Source organism: Lampetra planeri, chromosome 4 (assembly GCF_965212315.1).
Source record: "Lampetra planeri chromosome 4, kcLamPlan1.2.h2, whole genome shotgun sequence".
Lineage (NCBI taxonomy): Eukaryota > Metazoa > Chordata > Hyperoartia > Petromyzontiformes > Petromyzontidae > Lampetra > Lampetra planeri.
This window is the reverse complement of record NC_136110.1, coordinates 28363720-28380260: the sequence shown is the minus strand read 5'-3', so window position 1 is coordinate 28380260 and position 16541 is coordinate 28363720. Positions and strand designations below refer to the sequence as shown.

General features: G+C 47.4%; 1 protein-coding gene across 4 annotated transcripts in view; it reads left to right on the top strand.

The window, feature by feature from the left end:
- Positions 1 to 16541, top strand: part of VPS13B (vacuolar protein sorting 13 homolog B) — a 298548-nt gene that overhangs the window by 264713 nt on the left and 17294 nt on the right. For all 4 annotated transcript variants that reach the window (XM_078593678.1, XM_078593679.1, XM_078593677.1 and 1 more), the window contains exons 46-54: positions 1688 to 1771; positions 2724 to 2899; positions 5460 to 5627; positions 6290 to 6497; positions 7872 to 8069; positions 9630 to 9776; positions 11093 to 11376; positions 14670 to 14797; positions 15349 to 15536. In XM_078593678.1, coding sequence (XP_078449804.1) covers positions 1688 to 1771; positions 2724 to 2899; positions 5460 to 5627; positions 6290 to 6497; positions 7872 to 8069; positions 9630 to 9776; positions 11093 to 11376; positions 14670 to 14797; positions 15349 to 15536 — 1581 coding nt within the window. The remainder of the gene's footprint in view (positions 1 to 1687; positions 1772 to 2723; positions 2900 to 5459; positions 5628 to 6289; positions 6498 to 7871; positions 8070 to 9629; positions 9777 to 11092; positions 11377 to 14669; positions 14798 to 15348; positions 15537 to 16541) is intronic.

Sequence of the window (16541 nt, the reverse complement as noted above, 5' to 3'; positions counted from 1 at the left end):
AGACTTGGGTTTGTTTCTCAGCCACGGCTAACATCAGTAGCGAGCGATATCTGAACCGGTTTTATTAACCTGCCCTAGGTCGACTCAGCCTTAAATTAGTACCTGGTACAGTGTGCATACATTAGAACTGGAGAGACAAAGGCAAGCCAGGCATGGTGCTGGACACCACCCTGTTCCGTCATGCGCCGTGTCAGCCTTAATAAGTGCCTGCTAACAGAACTTGCAAACAACAGTCTGCTAAAGGCTATAGGGGGGATCTTGGTCCTGTGTGTTTGTGTATGTGGGCTTTACGATCTGTGCTTTTGTTTCTAGGAATATGTAATCATTTTAATGGGCGTTTGCTAGGAAACAATTTAAACCGGATGTGGAAAAACTGTTTGTGTTTTGACAAGAATCTGTTCCATTTAAGCCTATTGGAATTGAATGTGTCTTCGGCAGAGCGGGCTGTGTGTGGGTGTGGAATAATTATATTATTATTCTGAGAATAAATAAACGCCTTTTTTGGCGATGCACTACTGCATGTAGACCCTCCGCACACCGTGCAAGTCACACGGTTGGTTGCCCTTACTTCGGTTGAAGGCGGAGGAGGCCAGAACCAGTTCCTGGCTGGGAATCAAACTCAGGTCACCACAGTCATAACACACTGCGCTAACCACTGCACAACCCGCGCGCGTGTGTACGTACGTACGTATGTATTATTTGTTCGCTAAAAACAAAGGGGAAAAAAACCCATCACTATTAAATATGCATATGTTATTTTTTTTTTCTCAGTATTGTCTATAGCCCTAACGCTTCTGCAAATCCCCGTGAAAGTTCCCAATCCCATGTAAATCCCACAGCATTAAGATCTGAATGGTCGCAAAATTGGTTGCTATGGGTGTAAATCCGTCCCCGTGGTGCCGTGTTTCGGCACCAGCAGGTCCGTCTTAGATCCCGTCACTCGCGATGGAAGTGTGTGGGGTCGTCGTGAATGGCTCGTGTAGCCAACTTGCTTGCCCGACATGACAGACCGCCTGGCGTTTGCAATCAAACAGAATGTGCTCATTACACACGTTGACACTTGCGGGGGGGGACGGGGGGGTGTTGGTCACTGCCAAGGCAAAATTGATTTCTTTAGAATTGCTGATTGAACAACTCTTCTTGCAGAACATGGAGAGTTGCAGTCACTTTCAATTGCATTGATCGTAGCTCTAGCTGCTTCTGAAAACGAGCATGGATTTCGCAATTCATGGCCAGCTCGGCAAAATGGATTTTTGGTCTTGGAAAAGGTTGCACGGGCAGCTCACGAAAGTTAAGGCCGCAACTTGAGGTGCGTTTTTTAGGCGCTTGTACCCATTGCAAACGGCATTTCCAATTTTTGCCTGTCCGACGCGCCCTTTTGGGGGTTGTGCCCCGCGTTTCTCCGGCGACGTTCGACGTTCACACTTCCTGAAGAAGCGCGCGGAGCAAAACGTCGGACGTGGTGCCGGAACGTCACACGGCACAACCCGAAGAAACGCACCGTGCGGGCAGGGGGGGGGGGCGGGTGGGAGCTGACGTGGCAATTGTTGACTCCCATCGCTCCACTTTTGTCTGTTCACCAATATCCACGCTGGCAGGCGTCTGGAACCGAGTGTCATGTTGACCGCTACCCCTTTTGACAGCGCCGCCGCCGCCGCTTTTGTTGTTCTTGATGTTTGGGTTGCAGGTTCCTCGTCCGAACGGATCCCCCATCCACATTTGGTGTTCCGTGCTGGCCTCCCAGCCCAGCGCGGTGGTCGAGCAACGTGTGGTGAGGATGGATTTCCGAATTCAACCGAGCGCCACGTGCGAAGCGCTCGCAATTCGTTTCCCCCCGATTCTTTGCACGTACGCCAAAAGCAGCATGTGGAGGATGTGCCGGGCTCTGAAGGAGTATTGGCATTTCCTCTGGAGAGCAATTTCTTCATTTCGGGACATCGAGTTACGATTTGCAACGTTGCTCACGTCGGAAAGCGGGAGCCACCTTATTGTATTCTGCCTTGTCAGCGGGAAATGCTTCAATGTTAAAGTCGTTACGATTTTGAACTGGTGCCTTTTGCACATTGGCACAAAGTGGGAAAATACCAAAAACGTGTTTTTATTTCACGCAACAACAACGAAAGTGAACGTGTTCGCAAAGTGGGAAAAAAATACGCATTTTGCATTCGTTTGATACAATTGACGGTTAAGCATTTTTTATTTCTCCTCGAGCGTCGTGATTCCGTCACACTCCGCAATATAATAGATGGAAGGTAAAGGTGCAACCCTGCAATTGCTTGCTAATTACCACTGCTGGTGGAAGGGACCTCCAGCCCCTCTAGATGGTATTTGGCCTACTCTTCCACACTGGCCAGACCTCTTGAAAGAGCTGGGATTACCCATTCTTTACCCCACCACAACCAACCTTGCTTGACCCAATCACTCTGCTGTACCTATTTATACTGATGGGTGGTGGGGCAGAGGCATTGGGGATTTAAAAACAAATAAAGTGCCCATTGTTTCAACTTTGGCACCAGGAGATTGAATCGAATTGATGACCTCTGGATTGTGAATCCAGTGTGCTAACTGTATAGACCGTGGCAGCATCCTGCTGTTTGTGATAAAAATTGACCGTTGAGAAGTTTGCGCTTGACACGAAGCACCACTGAGTTTCCAGTGTATCGTACATTGTAGCTGTTCTAATCGGGGTTCGCGCCTCCTGTCCCCTGCGATCCACCTCACAGATGGTGTTCAGCCCCCTGTTCATGATGTGCAGCCACCTCCCAGAGCCACTCACCCTGCACGTGGAGAAGAGGAGCCGGGGACAGAGGCAGATGCAGTGCATTGTGGGCCGGGGTCAGGAGGTCACGCTTCAGCACATGGAGGCAGAACTGACGCATCACCTCACCTTCCAGACGAGGTGCCTTGAGCTCGCGCGCTCCAGTTTTATTTTGCCCATAAATCGTAGGTGGATGTTCCGGATATGTTCCCGATATTTTGATTTACCAGCAAAATCTGATTACAGGGCCAATAAAAACTATTCTCGGATTGGTGTTTTGGAGAAAGAAACACATTTCCATGGCATCACGTCCATGATCTCATGGGTAGTCTTACCATGAATGGTCTCACGTGGCATCAGGTGACATCAGCACGGAGAAATGTTAAATTAAGACGATGTAAATGATCAGAAAATGTGAAAAAAGAAGATCCACAATCGCCCTTAAAAATCCTAAAATATGGAATCTTATATTTGTTTCTTTCTCCAAAACTCATCCCTATTGGGTGTGAATTCTCTCTTTTCATATAGTTTTCGATCAGCGTGAGCTGTCACTAGCATGTCACTGTAATTTAATCTTTGAGTTTATTTCCAAGTGAACTTTTGTTTAATTGCCTGTGCACAGCTATTGTGGCAGTAAAATAAGATCGAAAATAGTTGATGAGTTTGGCGATTATCAACTATGAATGGTGACGTGCCTTCGGTAGGTCTTCTCATGTCATGGACCGTTTGTAGCGCAAGCTTCATGGATCTGTATATCCTCAATGCAACACTAATAAACACTTTGGAGGAATTCAAGTTAAATGGTTCACTTGTGTGTAAAAACACTTAAAACACTGCATCATCACCAAACAAAATGTAACTAATAAACTATGGACATTTTCAATCTCTTAAAGATATACCAACAGTGTGCCAAATATCTTTTTTTTTTTCGGGGTTACATTATTGGTAAGCGTCAGTTTAATTAAGTGTATCTTTAATTAAAAATCTCTTTACTTGTGGCCGGTTTCACAGAAACCAAATACACCCTTATTACCCATTTCTGTGATTAACACGCTCCTGCTTTAAATCACCGGTGTAGAAGGTTGCATTTAATCACGGAAAATTAACGTATAAACAGCCTTTAATGCTGACCTTCAATTGGCCTCCAGTCTCGGGAGCTCTCAAGTGCCGTGATGGGGATGAAAGGCAACCGCATCGTAATTCTATTGACTCATAGATGCATTGCCCAGCACGCCATACATCGCGCGATGAATTTGTCGTAGGCTCTGATTGCCGTCATTGTGTGGGGAGGGTAATAGCTGGGGTTTGAGGGTTTGCTGCAGAAGTACAATAAGCAGGGGTTGCAGCTGGATTAAATAAAATCTCCACAAGGAGCCGAACAAAAACATGTCCCCCATGCTGAGAGAGTCCAGATCGCTGCTTCATTTGAAGAAGCATTCCGGAGTTGGGCTTAGATATCTCAATCGAACCTTGGCCGCCAGATACTACCGTTCAAGCTTTCTGAGAAGCTCATTTTACTAAATGTAATTAAACTCACTCACTGCCTCTCTAAGCGAAAAGGCAGACGTTACTTTTTCCACCTCCTACATTGCATACAAATGATGCAAGGTGCTCTGTGTAACATTTGGCGGTTCTTTTCATGTAACTTTTTTTTCGAACACGTATTTGGGAAACTGTTCCTCCATTCGATGCAACTAGAAAAAGTTTGTATTGTTTATTGGACGATGTAAAGATATCAGTTGCAAGCTGGAGAAAAATATATGGAGCACCTGACTCACACATTTATGAGTTCCAGTCCCGGTTGAGGATAGACTAAACTCACCATCCATCCTACCATAATACAGGTTGTTTTTGGGTTAGATCGCGTAAATATATAAATGTGTCGTTAAACCCGCCACCAGCCGACACAGCCAACTAGTAAGGGTTGTCACATAAACAGAACGTGGCCAATTCGTCACTAGTACAGCACCACCGGTTGTATGTTGGAGAGCCAAGCCACAACATTTACAATCTGAGTACGACGTTTCGCCAGTAATTACAACTAGCTTCATCAGGCAACAGCCAGATTTGTGGGGAAATCCTCCTGTTTCGTTCCTTAAATAGAAGGGGAGATGTGACGACAACACTTGTATTTATTATGGATGATATTGGTCACGAAAGCCTACCATACATATTCCTTTCTCTTCAGACTACCATCTGAAGAGAAAGGAATATGTAGATTTGGGTCATTGTTGAATGTGTTCAGTTTTTTGTTATTTGTGCCAACATAGTTTCGCACTTTTTTTGGCCGAATTAGTAACGAAGCCTATGTGTTTACAATGGAGGCCTCAGTCTGTATGTTTGTGCACGTACGTACGTGCGTGTGTGTCCATGCATATGTGTGTGTCGAGGGGTGGCGGAGTGGTTAGTGCGCTGCACTACCAACCCTGGCGACCCGATGTTCGATTCCTGCTCACGGCCAACACCAGTGACAATTATCTGAACCGGTTCTGGGCCTCCCATAGGTCGACTCAGCCTCAAATGAGTACTTGGTGCAATGTGTAAAAATCACCACCCAGGATACAAAAGTAGCTGGGCGTGGTGTTGGCCACCAACCCCCTTGCGTGCAAGCTTTTTATAGGTGCTACTCGCTAACAGCACTCGCCCCAACAGTCTGTTAAAGGCTATATGGGGGGGGCGGAATCTTTGTCTTTGTCTGTAGGGATGACGGTGAGGTGTCGGAAGCTGCGGTGCCCATCTCCACGGCGCTTGTTCTGCAGATCATGGACAAGGCAGACTCGGAGCCCCTGGACATGTCCCCGTTACTCGCCGCCACGACCCTCGACAAACCTGACAACCCATGGCCGTACATCGGCCCCAGTCATGAACGGTGAATACATAAACGAAAGGCCCACTGAGCCACCGAGGACCTCGACATTAGCACCGCTGACCTCGGCGACGTTCTGCAGGCAACATAAACTGAAACTAAACTGTGAACTATTTTTTATATCGTCAGGTGAGGCCCCCATTGAGCTATGTAACTCTTTTTCGGAAGTGTCCTGGCCGCAGATTATAGCTCAACGAAGTGGCTTATCGCGTGCAAATGTATAACGGCCAAATGCTTTAAACTGCTCTGTTGATTCTAAATGTGAAGGGAAAAACCCGGAGGACCTGGAGAAAAAAAACCACGTGACCACGGGGAGAAAGACATGCATGAGGCTCTTATGTTACAGATGTCCAGTACAAAAAACACGATAGGAGTGCAAAATATAGGAAAGGTAAGCAAATAGGACAAACTAAACTTTTTCTTTTCAAAAGCCACCTGGCCACAAATGATGGCCCAATGAAGTGGCTCCTCATGTGGAAATTTACAGCGCATGTCTCTAAACGTGGAGGGAAAAACCAGAGGACCCGGAGACGAAATCCACGCGACTGCGGGGAGAGAGCGAGAGAGATAGAGTCATGCAAACTCCAAACATACAAAGCCCGTCCCTCCTCCCCGTCTCACCGCCGCCTTGCCGTCCTCCCTCTGCTCCCTGCGCGTGAAACCAGGGCGGCGTGGGAGGCCTCGTGCCAGTGGGAGAGCCCCATGCAGGTGAAGCTGTCGGCCTGGAAGCCCGGCCTCAAGACCCTCTTCATCGAGCTGCGGCCCTGGGCCCTGTTGCTCAACCGCTCCTCCTGGGACCTGTGGCTCTTCGAGGGAGAGCGCGTCAGCGTGCAGGCGCCCGCCGGCAAAACCATCGTCCCTCCAAACTTCACGGTAGCGTCCCCACCCCCCCACCCCTGCGCCACCACATGGGCGGCAAACCTCCACAAACCCTTCTGGCTCAGCGCGGCACAGATCGGCCGTGGCCCATACATCGTTGATTCGCTTGGACGGCTGGCTGGCCCCTTGCATCGATCTGCGGCATCTATCGTCGCGCGTGACGATATCCGCGGGAGCTCAATGCCAAACGTGGATGTCTGCTAGTCACGCGACGGCTTCAGGAGAGAGCTCGTGTAGTTTTTCTGCTCCTCCATTGAACGAGCGCAGGCTTCAGTGGTTTACGGCACGGTCCGTGGCTCGGGTTACATGGCCGCAGTCGCACTGTGGCTTGACCCCTTTCTATCGCCTCGTCTCGTGTAGAGTACCAGGTGCCGAGTTGCTGTTCCGGAGTAGGTGAGGGCGACAGTGAGGTCTTGGCCAGGTCGGTGAGGGATGGCTCGCCTGATCTGGTGTCAGCGTTGTGAGCTTCAGCATTTCGAGATGTCAGTGACAGGCATTTTGGACTGAGCAAGGGCTGATGTGTTCAGGCATGCAAAAATGATCTAAGAGGCACAGGGATGTGTTATTTCAGCTTGCGTTTTACCGGAACAAAATCAGCTGTGTGTGTATGTTTTTTTTTTCCTGGGGCATTTCTACATTCCAGAACTGGAATATTTTTCAAAGTGGGTTCCCTATTCAAACTAGCATCAGACAGTGCTTACGGCAGCTGCTGTTAACTTCCCCACAAAGCGGTACTCATTCTCCGATTAGCACTGTTTGGCTACGTACGGTGCGAAAGAAGTTCAACATACATACGTTTGATCGCAACTGGAGGAATTAAATTCCGACTGCGAGCCAAGTTCACTCGAACGAGCTCTCACCCTAAGCTATTTTCAAAGTTACACTGCAGGTGCTGGTAACCAACATAAGAAAAAAACATCCGTTAAAAACCTTAGTTCTCAACCCTCATACATCATGCATTTTTTTCAGTGTGTGCAGTCTGTTCTTCTATAACGCGGTAGTTGCGTTCCTGAACAATATCACGTTATGAAAAAAATCGCGTTTAATGTATAATATATAATCTCGGGTAATGCACAGTCGGCGATAACACGTGAGAGATGCGTACGCGGGCCGAACAAAGACCGAGGCGCGTGGGCAGCATCTAGAAGCATCCAGCAGCATCCCAGTGCCTTGTGTGATGCCAAGCCGAGGCAGCCGTACAACCGCTTGTTCCTACTCGCGCGACCTAGCTCCGATCACTCAATCGCGTCATATCTAATTCGCGTTCTGAAAACACGCGTTATAGGAGAACATATACACACACGTATTTGCAAGAGATCGTTTTCCCACGGTGGTGGCGGCGGCGGTGCCGTCGGTCGCGTGATGCAGGAGCCCTTCCAGCTGGGAATCTACTACTCGCGCTCCAACACGGTGCACAAGTCGGCCGCTGTGCGCCTGGCACGCGAGGTCACGTCGCCCAAGTGGGCCAAGGTCGGCGCCGCCGCCTTTGAGGTGGTGGTGGAGCTGCCGGAGGAGGGGCTGGCGCACGTGGACGTGCGTCTGGGCTCCGTGCCGGGCGCCGGGAAGGTGAGCGCCGGCAACTACGCACGCTCCAGGATCACCGTCGGAATGTTTTGGTTTGTGCTGGAGGAATCCGATGAGCTTGCAAGGCTCTTTTCACTGTAATAATTGGTATTACTATCGAACTTACTAAACACAATGTAATTACGTTTCTACGGATTTCACAGCCGCAGTTACCAGTGAAAGCCCAGACTTTAATACGAATGGTGAATGTTAGGGGTGTATTGATTGGCCCTGTCGAGATTCACCCAATTGTCGTGATTCAGGAAGACTCAATAGTTAATAATAAATATGTAAATATATATTCTTAAGTTTTTTCGGTAAAGTCATGTAGGTAAAAAAATTTAAATTAATAAAATAAAAATCACGACGTTTCGGAGGCAACACAAGCTTCCGTCTTCAGGTGGAACCGTCACAGCCACGACAGCTGTATCAAGTAAATGAGAGATTACAAGAGCTACCACTCCGTATATATACTGGTTAAAGAGGGGAAGGGCCAAGTACGAAACACTTTTTATTAATATGGTACTTTTATTAATTAAAAAAATTTTACTTACGTGACTTTACCGAAAAAAACCTAAGAATATGAATCCTTGCAGTCACGAAAGCTTCAAATCTAGAATGTAAATATATCTTACATGGTAGTGAGTGTAGCGGCCTCTAGCACCGATGGGTGTCTCATGAACCCCGTGACATCCACCGTACGCTGATTGCAGGCTCCCTTCTCTATCTCAACTCCCCGACCACTTGAAATAATTTTGCTGGGGGATCAAGAGAGCAGCTTTTTACAATTGCATAAGCCTCTGTTGAGTGTGTAATGTATAATTCATTGATCATCTTTGATGCATTTTTAAGTCAAGAGGTTTGAATTACTCGGCATTCAAGAGGAATTGTATATTCGAAATACTCCATTGTACATGGTATCTTATAGGATCATAGAGTTTTTTTTGGGGATTGTAGCTCTCCTATTAATATTTTAGTAGAAGCAGTTGTTGGCATGTTAGCTCTAGATTGTGTGTGTGTATATATTTATATGCATGCATGGCTTATTTTTGTAGTTCCATTTATATTCTGTATTAATAATTATCAGGGCTATCAGGACGCATGGATTCATCGATTCAGACCAATTCATGGAGCTCGCAATACGAGCATCGAATCGCGTTTGTAAAAGTTGTCGCGTTGAACATTTTTAAAGACAGTTACATTTCGGCTCGTGGAGCAAAGAAAAACTACACACGAGATAAAAAAATAATAATATAAACGAGATAAAAAAAAGATATATCTATTGATGAATTAATTTGTAGCCATGATGTGTGCCAACTTATCGAATTGCCAGGGTGGCGAATCATTATCCTTGCATCATTACTTATCAATACGTAAATATTTACTTGGAATAAGTAAAAACAAATGTTCATGCCACACGGCGGTTACATTATAAGGGTATTGCGACCTTCTGCACGTTGGTGTTCTCCACTTCTGTACCGTTCCCATTCCGTTGCAAAGTGCACCGATGCCGACTTCACTGAGGGCGGTATTGCCCCCCCCCACGCCCCCCCCCCCCCACAGCTGTGTCAGTTCTGCATCACGTCGATGCTGCGCCGAGGAATTCAGGTTCTGCTCGTCGAGGACCGCACTACCCTCATCAACAAAACGCCGTTCAGCATCGCCTGCCTGCCCGTGGCTGTTAGCGACAAGGCCTACAGCACCCTGGACGTGAGCTCGTACACAACGACGATGGACGTTCGCCATTCAGTGCTGACGACGACGATGACGATGATGTCACCGTGCCGCTTGTCCCACCTCGAGGCCACGTGGAGTGGCGATAGTTTTTGCCATGAGGTCATGGGACAGACGGCAGGCGTAATGGATGAACAGATCCGGTTGGCTGGCAGCTGCACCGCTTGCACTCCAAGCTCTGCAAGCGAACTGTGTTTTAAGATGCAGTACACCAAGGCAAAGATCCCCCATATAACCTTTGAGCCTGTTGGGGAAAAGTTCTGTTAGCGGGTACTTATTAATGCCGGCATGTTTACACACTGTACCAAGGCTGAGTTGCACATTTAAGGCTGAGTTGATCTCAAGGAGGCCCAAGGGACAGTTCAGATAACCATTCACCACTGATGTTAGCTCTGGCCAGGGATCGAACCCGGGACGCTGGGTTCGTAGTGCAGTGCGTATAACACTGTGCCTTTGCTGCACGTGCAAAAAGACAAAGATCCCCCGTATAGCGTGAACAGACTGTTGGGGCAAGTTATGTTAGCGGGCACCTCATGCGCACACAAACAAATACATGGTCGTGCAGTCCTCACTGACTTTGCACAACATACATTGATCTTTACCTTTGTATTTTCTCTCTTTAATTTGTTTTCAGTCGACTTTAATTTACATTTAAAACTGTACGGGGTGATCCATTTCTTAGAGGCCAATAAAATAATAGGTGGAAATTATCGAAAAAACTACATTTTATTTCAAAGACTTCACATATCTCCCACCAATCCGACTACACTTACTAATTCTCATGTCGCTCTCCTAAGATATGGAGCCATATCACTTTCACGATATTCAGTCGCCTGTTGAGAAAGTTGGTGGAGTCTACAAAGGGAGATGCCCACAGTAATGAGTGGCAAAAATCTGGAGGATAATATATATTTTTTCAAACATGCCTCCTATCCCGCTGCACTCACTTGAATTTACGAGTAGCTGCGAATAAACCCACGTGCTAAATAAACATAAGTCCCATGGGATGTTGGCTATCAACAACAAGGCAACTCCTATGACTAATTGGGAATGGGACGCAAGCGTATGATTGATCACCCTGTCGCTGGCCGCCTTTGGGGAGGGTGTATAGTATAAAAGGCCGAAACACCCGAGGAACCAAAGGTACACTACTGACGATGCGCTCCCCAAATTTCACCAGGCTCGCTGTTCATGAACTCTTGGAAGTGCTTGCACAAAGGATAGTAACATCTCATCCTGTGTTCTTGGAATCTGAATCACCCAACACCAACCGACCCCGCTCCATCCCGCAGTGCGACTCCACAACAGAGGCAGCCGCGTTTACGATCGGCCCGGCCTGCGACGGCTCCTCCCGGTCCAGCCACCCCATTGCATGCTGGGAGCTCGCCGGAGCCGACGGATCTGCTAGCGACGGCGCGGCCGCGCTCCTCAAGAGCCTCCGCCTCTCCGTCGCCGAGGAGGGGGGCGAGCGTTCGCACGGCGGCTGGAGTTTGCCGGCGCTCGTCCGGGTCGACCTTCCCCGGCAGAGCGTCGCCCTGCCCACGGACGACTATGCCGAGAGCCACGTGTGCACGAGGTGGGGGCGCACGTCGGTCGATGGGGGCGCATGGGACAAAGCAATGCCCCGGCCACAAGTTTACATATATATATACGTGTGACATCCTGAGTGTTGTCTACTCGAGTGTTTTTAACTTTATTCCTACGCCAAGTGGCAGGTCTTTGGCTCAAACTATCTCCTTCAATCCTGTCCCGGTCTAGAGCTTTCTGCACATCGCCTTAAGGGACCCGTTCCATCAAGTTGTGAATACGCATGTTTTGTACTTGCTCTGCTTGCTCGTCTCTTTCCCAACTTTCTTCTAGAACTTCCAACGTGAAGCAATTTCCCCTGGAGGATCTGTGAATATACTCAGTTTTTTTCTAATGAATTGTTCAAAATGGTTCTCTCCTCCTAAACCAGTATTCTCTCGTAAGAATCATCCCAGACATAGGCAGATACATGGTAATCAGGAGAGCATGAATTCATTGAATACAATACATTGTTACGCTCGCAACACATGCATGAAAACATGCACCTCTTTATGTTTCGTATACCTTGTTTACAATAATTGCTTCACGTTATCCATGCGGCCACCGGCAGAGCTACATTAACCATGGAATTAGCACAATATATGTTGAATCGAATCGTGACTCGGGATCTGGACATTTCACAGGGCTGACAAGACGGGTGAATCATGGCTTTCTTGAATTTCTCGGTGAGCGCCGATTGAGACTCAAGCGTCCCTCTTTTAAATGGAGAGGTGTGGGGGGGGGCTATCTTGGCATGACCCTCCTGTGAAATCGCCACCGTCTTTCAAAGAAAGCGCGCGACTTAGGATTGAGTTTATAAAGAATCGAAACGCGTAAATTGGCCGGTTTGTTGGATGACGGGCACCGCCTGCTGACAGTTCGTACGTGGACGCAGCGCTGGAACACCGTTGACGTACGATATCGACACATCTTCTTGGTTCTTTCGGTAAAGTCACGTAGAAGGGAAATAATAAAATAATAAAAATAAAACATAATAAAATAATTCTCACGACGTTTCGGCCACAACGCAAGCAGCCGTCCTCAGGTGAAGAACAGGTCTGTCGATAAGACAGAGTCTGACTGAGAATAATTTTATTATGTTTAAATTTTATTATTTTATTATTTCCATTCTACGTGACTTTAACGAAAGAACCAAGAAGATGAATCCCTGCAGTCACGAAAGCTTTAAATCAAAAGAAATCAACACAGTTCGACGTAGGTCGACCGCGCGCGTATGTGTGCTTGTAGTTGTCAGGGCTTGTCAGTGTTCGTTGCTGATGTATATGTCTGGTGTTCCTTTCTCAATAAGACCTCTTTCTTCTTGCTCCAGAGCTATGGAGCTTGTAAGCCAGGCTTGGCTCTCAGCTACACACACGCGGAGGGTGGGGGAACACTCCGTCCTTGACCATGCATTCCGATAGCCGGGACATTAAACCCAATGTTTCGTCCATATTTTCGAAATTAAATATTCTCCGTGCAAGGTTGTACGATTGTGCCTATCCGCCAGGACTGTTATTGTCAATTGATTTATAACCTTGTATTTTTTTAATCTCATTATTTTTTCATAGCTGCTTTAATTAAGTGAATGTTTAATGTCCCCGCTGCACTGCAAACAGGGCGTTTCTTAAAGTCTGGAACTACGTGTACTTTGGTCGGCGCACAGATTCATGAATTCTCTGTCGCTCTTCCATTTTTTTTATACGACGTCATTTTTTTCCTGGCAGGAAAGTCTCGCTGAGTAGAGAGACTCTTTTTGCAGGAGGCATCAGGGATGCGTAGACATCACAGAGAAGATGAGAGAGAGAGAGAAAAAAGGCTGGTGTGGTTCGGTCATGTGGAGAGACAACAGGAAAATTACGTGGGTCAGAAGGTGCAAGTGATGCAAGTGGAAGGAATGAGATCAAGAGGAAGGCGGAAGAAGAGGTGGGGGGGGAGGGCGATGTGGGGCGATCGAACACGGTGGCCCGAGGTGCGGAAAAAGAGATGGCACAGGACAGGGCAGCATGGAGAATGTTAGGAAGGACAGCGGACCCCACTTGTGTGGGACAAACGCGTGGAAGAAGAAGATCAGGATGTTGGGTCAAATTCGTTTTCAATTTATTTTTTGCAAGTGGAAGGAAACCAGAGTTACCCAGAGAAAACCCATACATACTCGTCGGAATTATGTTCAACGATCCATAAGACCCACTCGATGTACTGACATCTCCTGGCCACCTCGCAACCCAGCGGGTTTGCATCTCACGTGTTTCAAGACGCTCACGCCAGCTTGTCTACTGTAACAACTGAACGTTCCTTATGTGATTGACCGTCAAGTTTTCAGTACTTTTTGTACAAGTCGCGCACACTTAAAGTTCACAGAACGCCCACCCCTCCCCACCATAAGAAGGTACATTTAATTTCAACGTGGTCCCAGACATCTGAAACAATTTCCCTAGGTTTTTAACAATTGTGTTACATGGCCCTGTGATGTGTTTTTGGGTTGTGTACCGTGTATTGGTCGGCATGGTGTCTGGCATTTTCCTCCACGTTTCTGGGAGCTTCTTCTGGAATTGAGTTCAGCTTCTCCCGGAAATGAATCCAGTCCCTCGAGAAGCTCCCAGCATGCGGAACGAAACGTTGCAGACCGAGCCGAACAACCCCCGGTACAACCGAAAAGTCATCCACGTTGCCGACATCCACCGAAAAAAACACATCAGAGAGCTCCACTTTATAGTTCCCGTGAGGGCGCTGCGCAAAGCGTCGCACGCTGCATTGTAGCCACGTTCCCTGCGCATTGCAATAAGGTCCAGGAGTAGGTGACAAAGCATTTGCCATTGCAGCACCGACGTCTTAGAACAGCCTTGTTTACCCCTCCCTCAACGTCGTGAATTTTTCTTCCAAAAAATGCCCGGGAGATTAGTGCCGGATAAAACTTATTTTGCAAATGTGATTTGTAACTTTCATTCTTACCCATGTTTCGATAGTCACATTTTAATGTGCAATTTTATTGAGGGACTGTGTGTTGTCTTGGTGTGGTCTGGGACTGTTCTTGCTGTTGTTTTGGTGCCTTGGCCAAGCTTGGAAATTGGGTGTACTTACTCAAGTTGAACTCGTATACTTTTATCGATTGTACATATTTAATTTTCGTGATTTGCATTCATTTCCTATACTTTTCACTCCTGTCGTGTTTTCGTATTGTCTGTCGTAACTTTCTGACCCGTCGCACCTGGATGTCTGTGAAAAATAACTTCTCAGCTCACCGGATTTCTCCAGGATTAATAAAGGTTCTGATTGCAGTCTTGCCACGTGTGCTGTTGCGTACAGACCCGTGGTGCTCACATGTCAAGAGGCCCAGGGAGTCACCTATCTATTCCTGCTCGAGGACCCGTGCCCTCGCATGCTGATCCACAACCTTTGTCCCGTGCCCATCACCTTGAAGGAGATCCCTGCAGGTGACCGCCAATGCAAATGTCTTTGAGCGAGCACTCGTGTGTGTGTGTGTGTGCAGGGAACTTGATGAGCTCCGTGACAACTCTTGAGATCTGATCCGGTGTTTCTAATGAAACGAGATCATGTTCGTAATGCACAGGACAGTGACGTCCAGATTGCAAAAACGTGAAACAGAAGGCATATCGAATCACGTTGTGAACAGCTACGGCAGAATCCCATTTGCAATTATCCCTCCTTCTGGGATTTTGAATTTAACATTTGGCACTCACTTGCTTGAGTGTTAAATCATATTTGAAGGGGAAAGACGACAAAATATAGAACATTAGTCGAATATATTTTATAGCTAAATCGTCATAGGCCTGTCACCCAAACTCGTCACGTGTTAGAGCCACGTTTTTCGTGGTTCGTGTGTGATTGTGGGTGGGGAGATCGTGGGCGTTCGGTGCTGCTGCTGCGTGGTGGATGGGGTGTGGGGGACACAAAACAGCCAGGAATCACCATCGCCCACCAACCGCGGACTGTCCCGTGTCCCCGTGTGTGCGATCGACTGCAGTGGAGCCGCGCTTCCCGGCGCCACCGCCCGTGATCCCTGCCGAGTGCTGGGCACACCACGAGCTGCAGCAGCAGAGGGCGGCCTTCCCCGACTGCCAGGCGAGAGGGCCTCTGCCGGCCGTGGGGCTGGCGCTAGTCCCGGCCGCCGAGTGGAGCGACGAGGTGGATCTCAACAGCGCCGGCACGCAGGTGCGACCCCCGGGAAGAAGAGGGGCTAATCAAACTATTTAAAAAATTTATATAAACTTTTTTTTTTATTTTACCAGGTAAGGCCCACTAAGCTATGTAGCTCTTTCTAGATTTGAAGCTTTCGTGACTGCAAGGATTCATACTCTTAGGTTTTTCGGTAAAGTCACGTAGGTAAAAAATAAGTAATAAATAATATAATTGATAAGATGATAGAAATAAAATAATAAATCGCTTATTTCTATTATTTTTTCAATTGTATTATTTATTATTTACCTACGTGACTTCACCGAAAAACCTAAGAGTATGTAGCTCTTTTTCAGAAGCGACCTGGCTATTTACGAATGATAGCTCCACGAAGTGACGTATTGCGTGGAAATTTATAGCAGCCAAATTCTCTAAAACGCACGTCGATTCTCTAAATGTGGAGGGACAAACCGGAGGACCCGGGGAAAGATCCACGCGACCACGGGGAGAAGTGACTTGCAAACTCCAAATATACAAGCGTCAGGGTCGGGATCGAACACACGACCTCCTGTATATCAGGCGAACGGGTTAACATCTCGCCACCGGATCGGTCGCCGTAGTTTGAACCTGCTCACGCAAGCGTGGGGCATTATTCCTCCCTGTTGGCAACCTTGAGCCAGGAGTGGAATTTCCACATCCCTATGGCAGCGAGATTATATGCATGGTTGTGCAAATGTTAAGCGCCCATCTATGAGCAGTACCTAGCTTACAATCTTACATTCTTTTCAAATATACGTGAAGGTGATATTTGAATATCCACATAAATGTATAACATTCGTGAGCTTTAATCCCGCAGAAATATTTTTGTTACACGCAGGAAAGTCTGTAAAAATGTAACATGAGCTCATGGCATTGCCGTTTCGGCTGCGTACTTGTTTTGACATATGACCTGCGTGTAGCAGAAACCCCCACAGGGTTCATCATTACTTTGCACTGCAATTGAAGCTGTGTGTGAATGTTACCACAAGGTGGCATAATCGT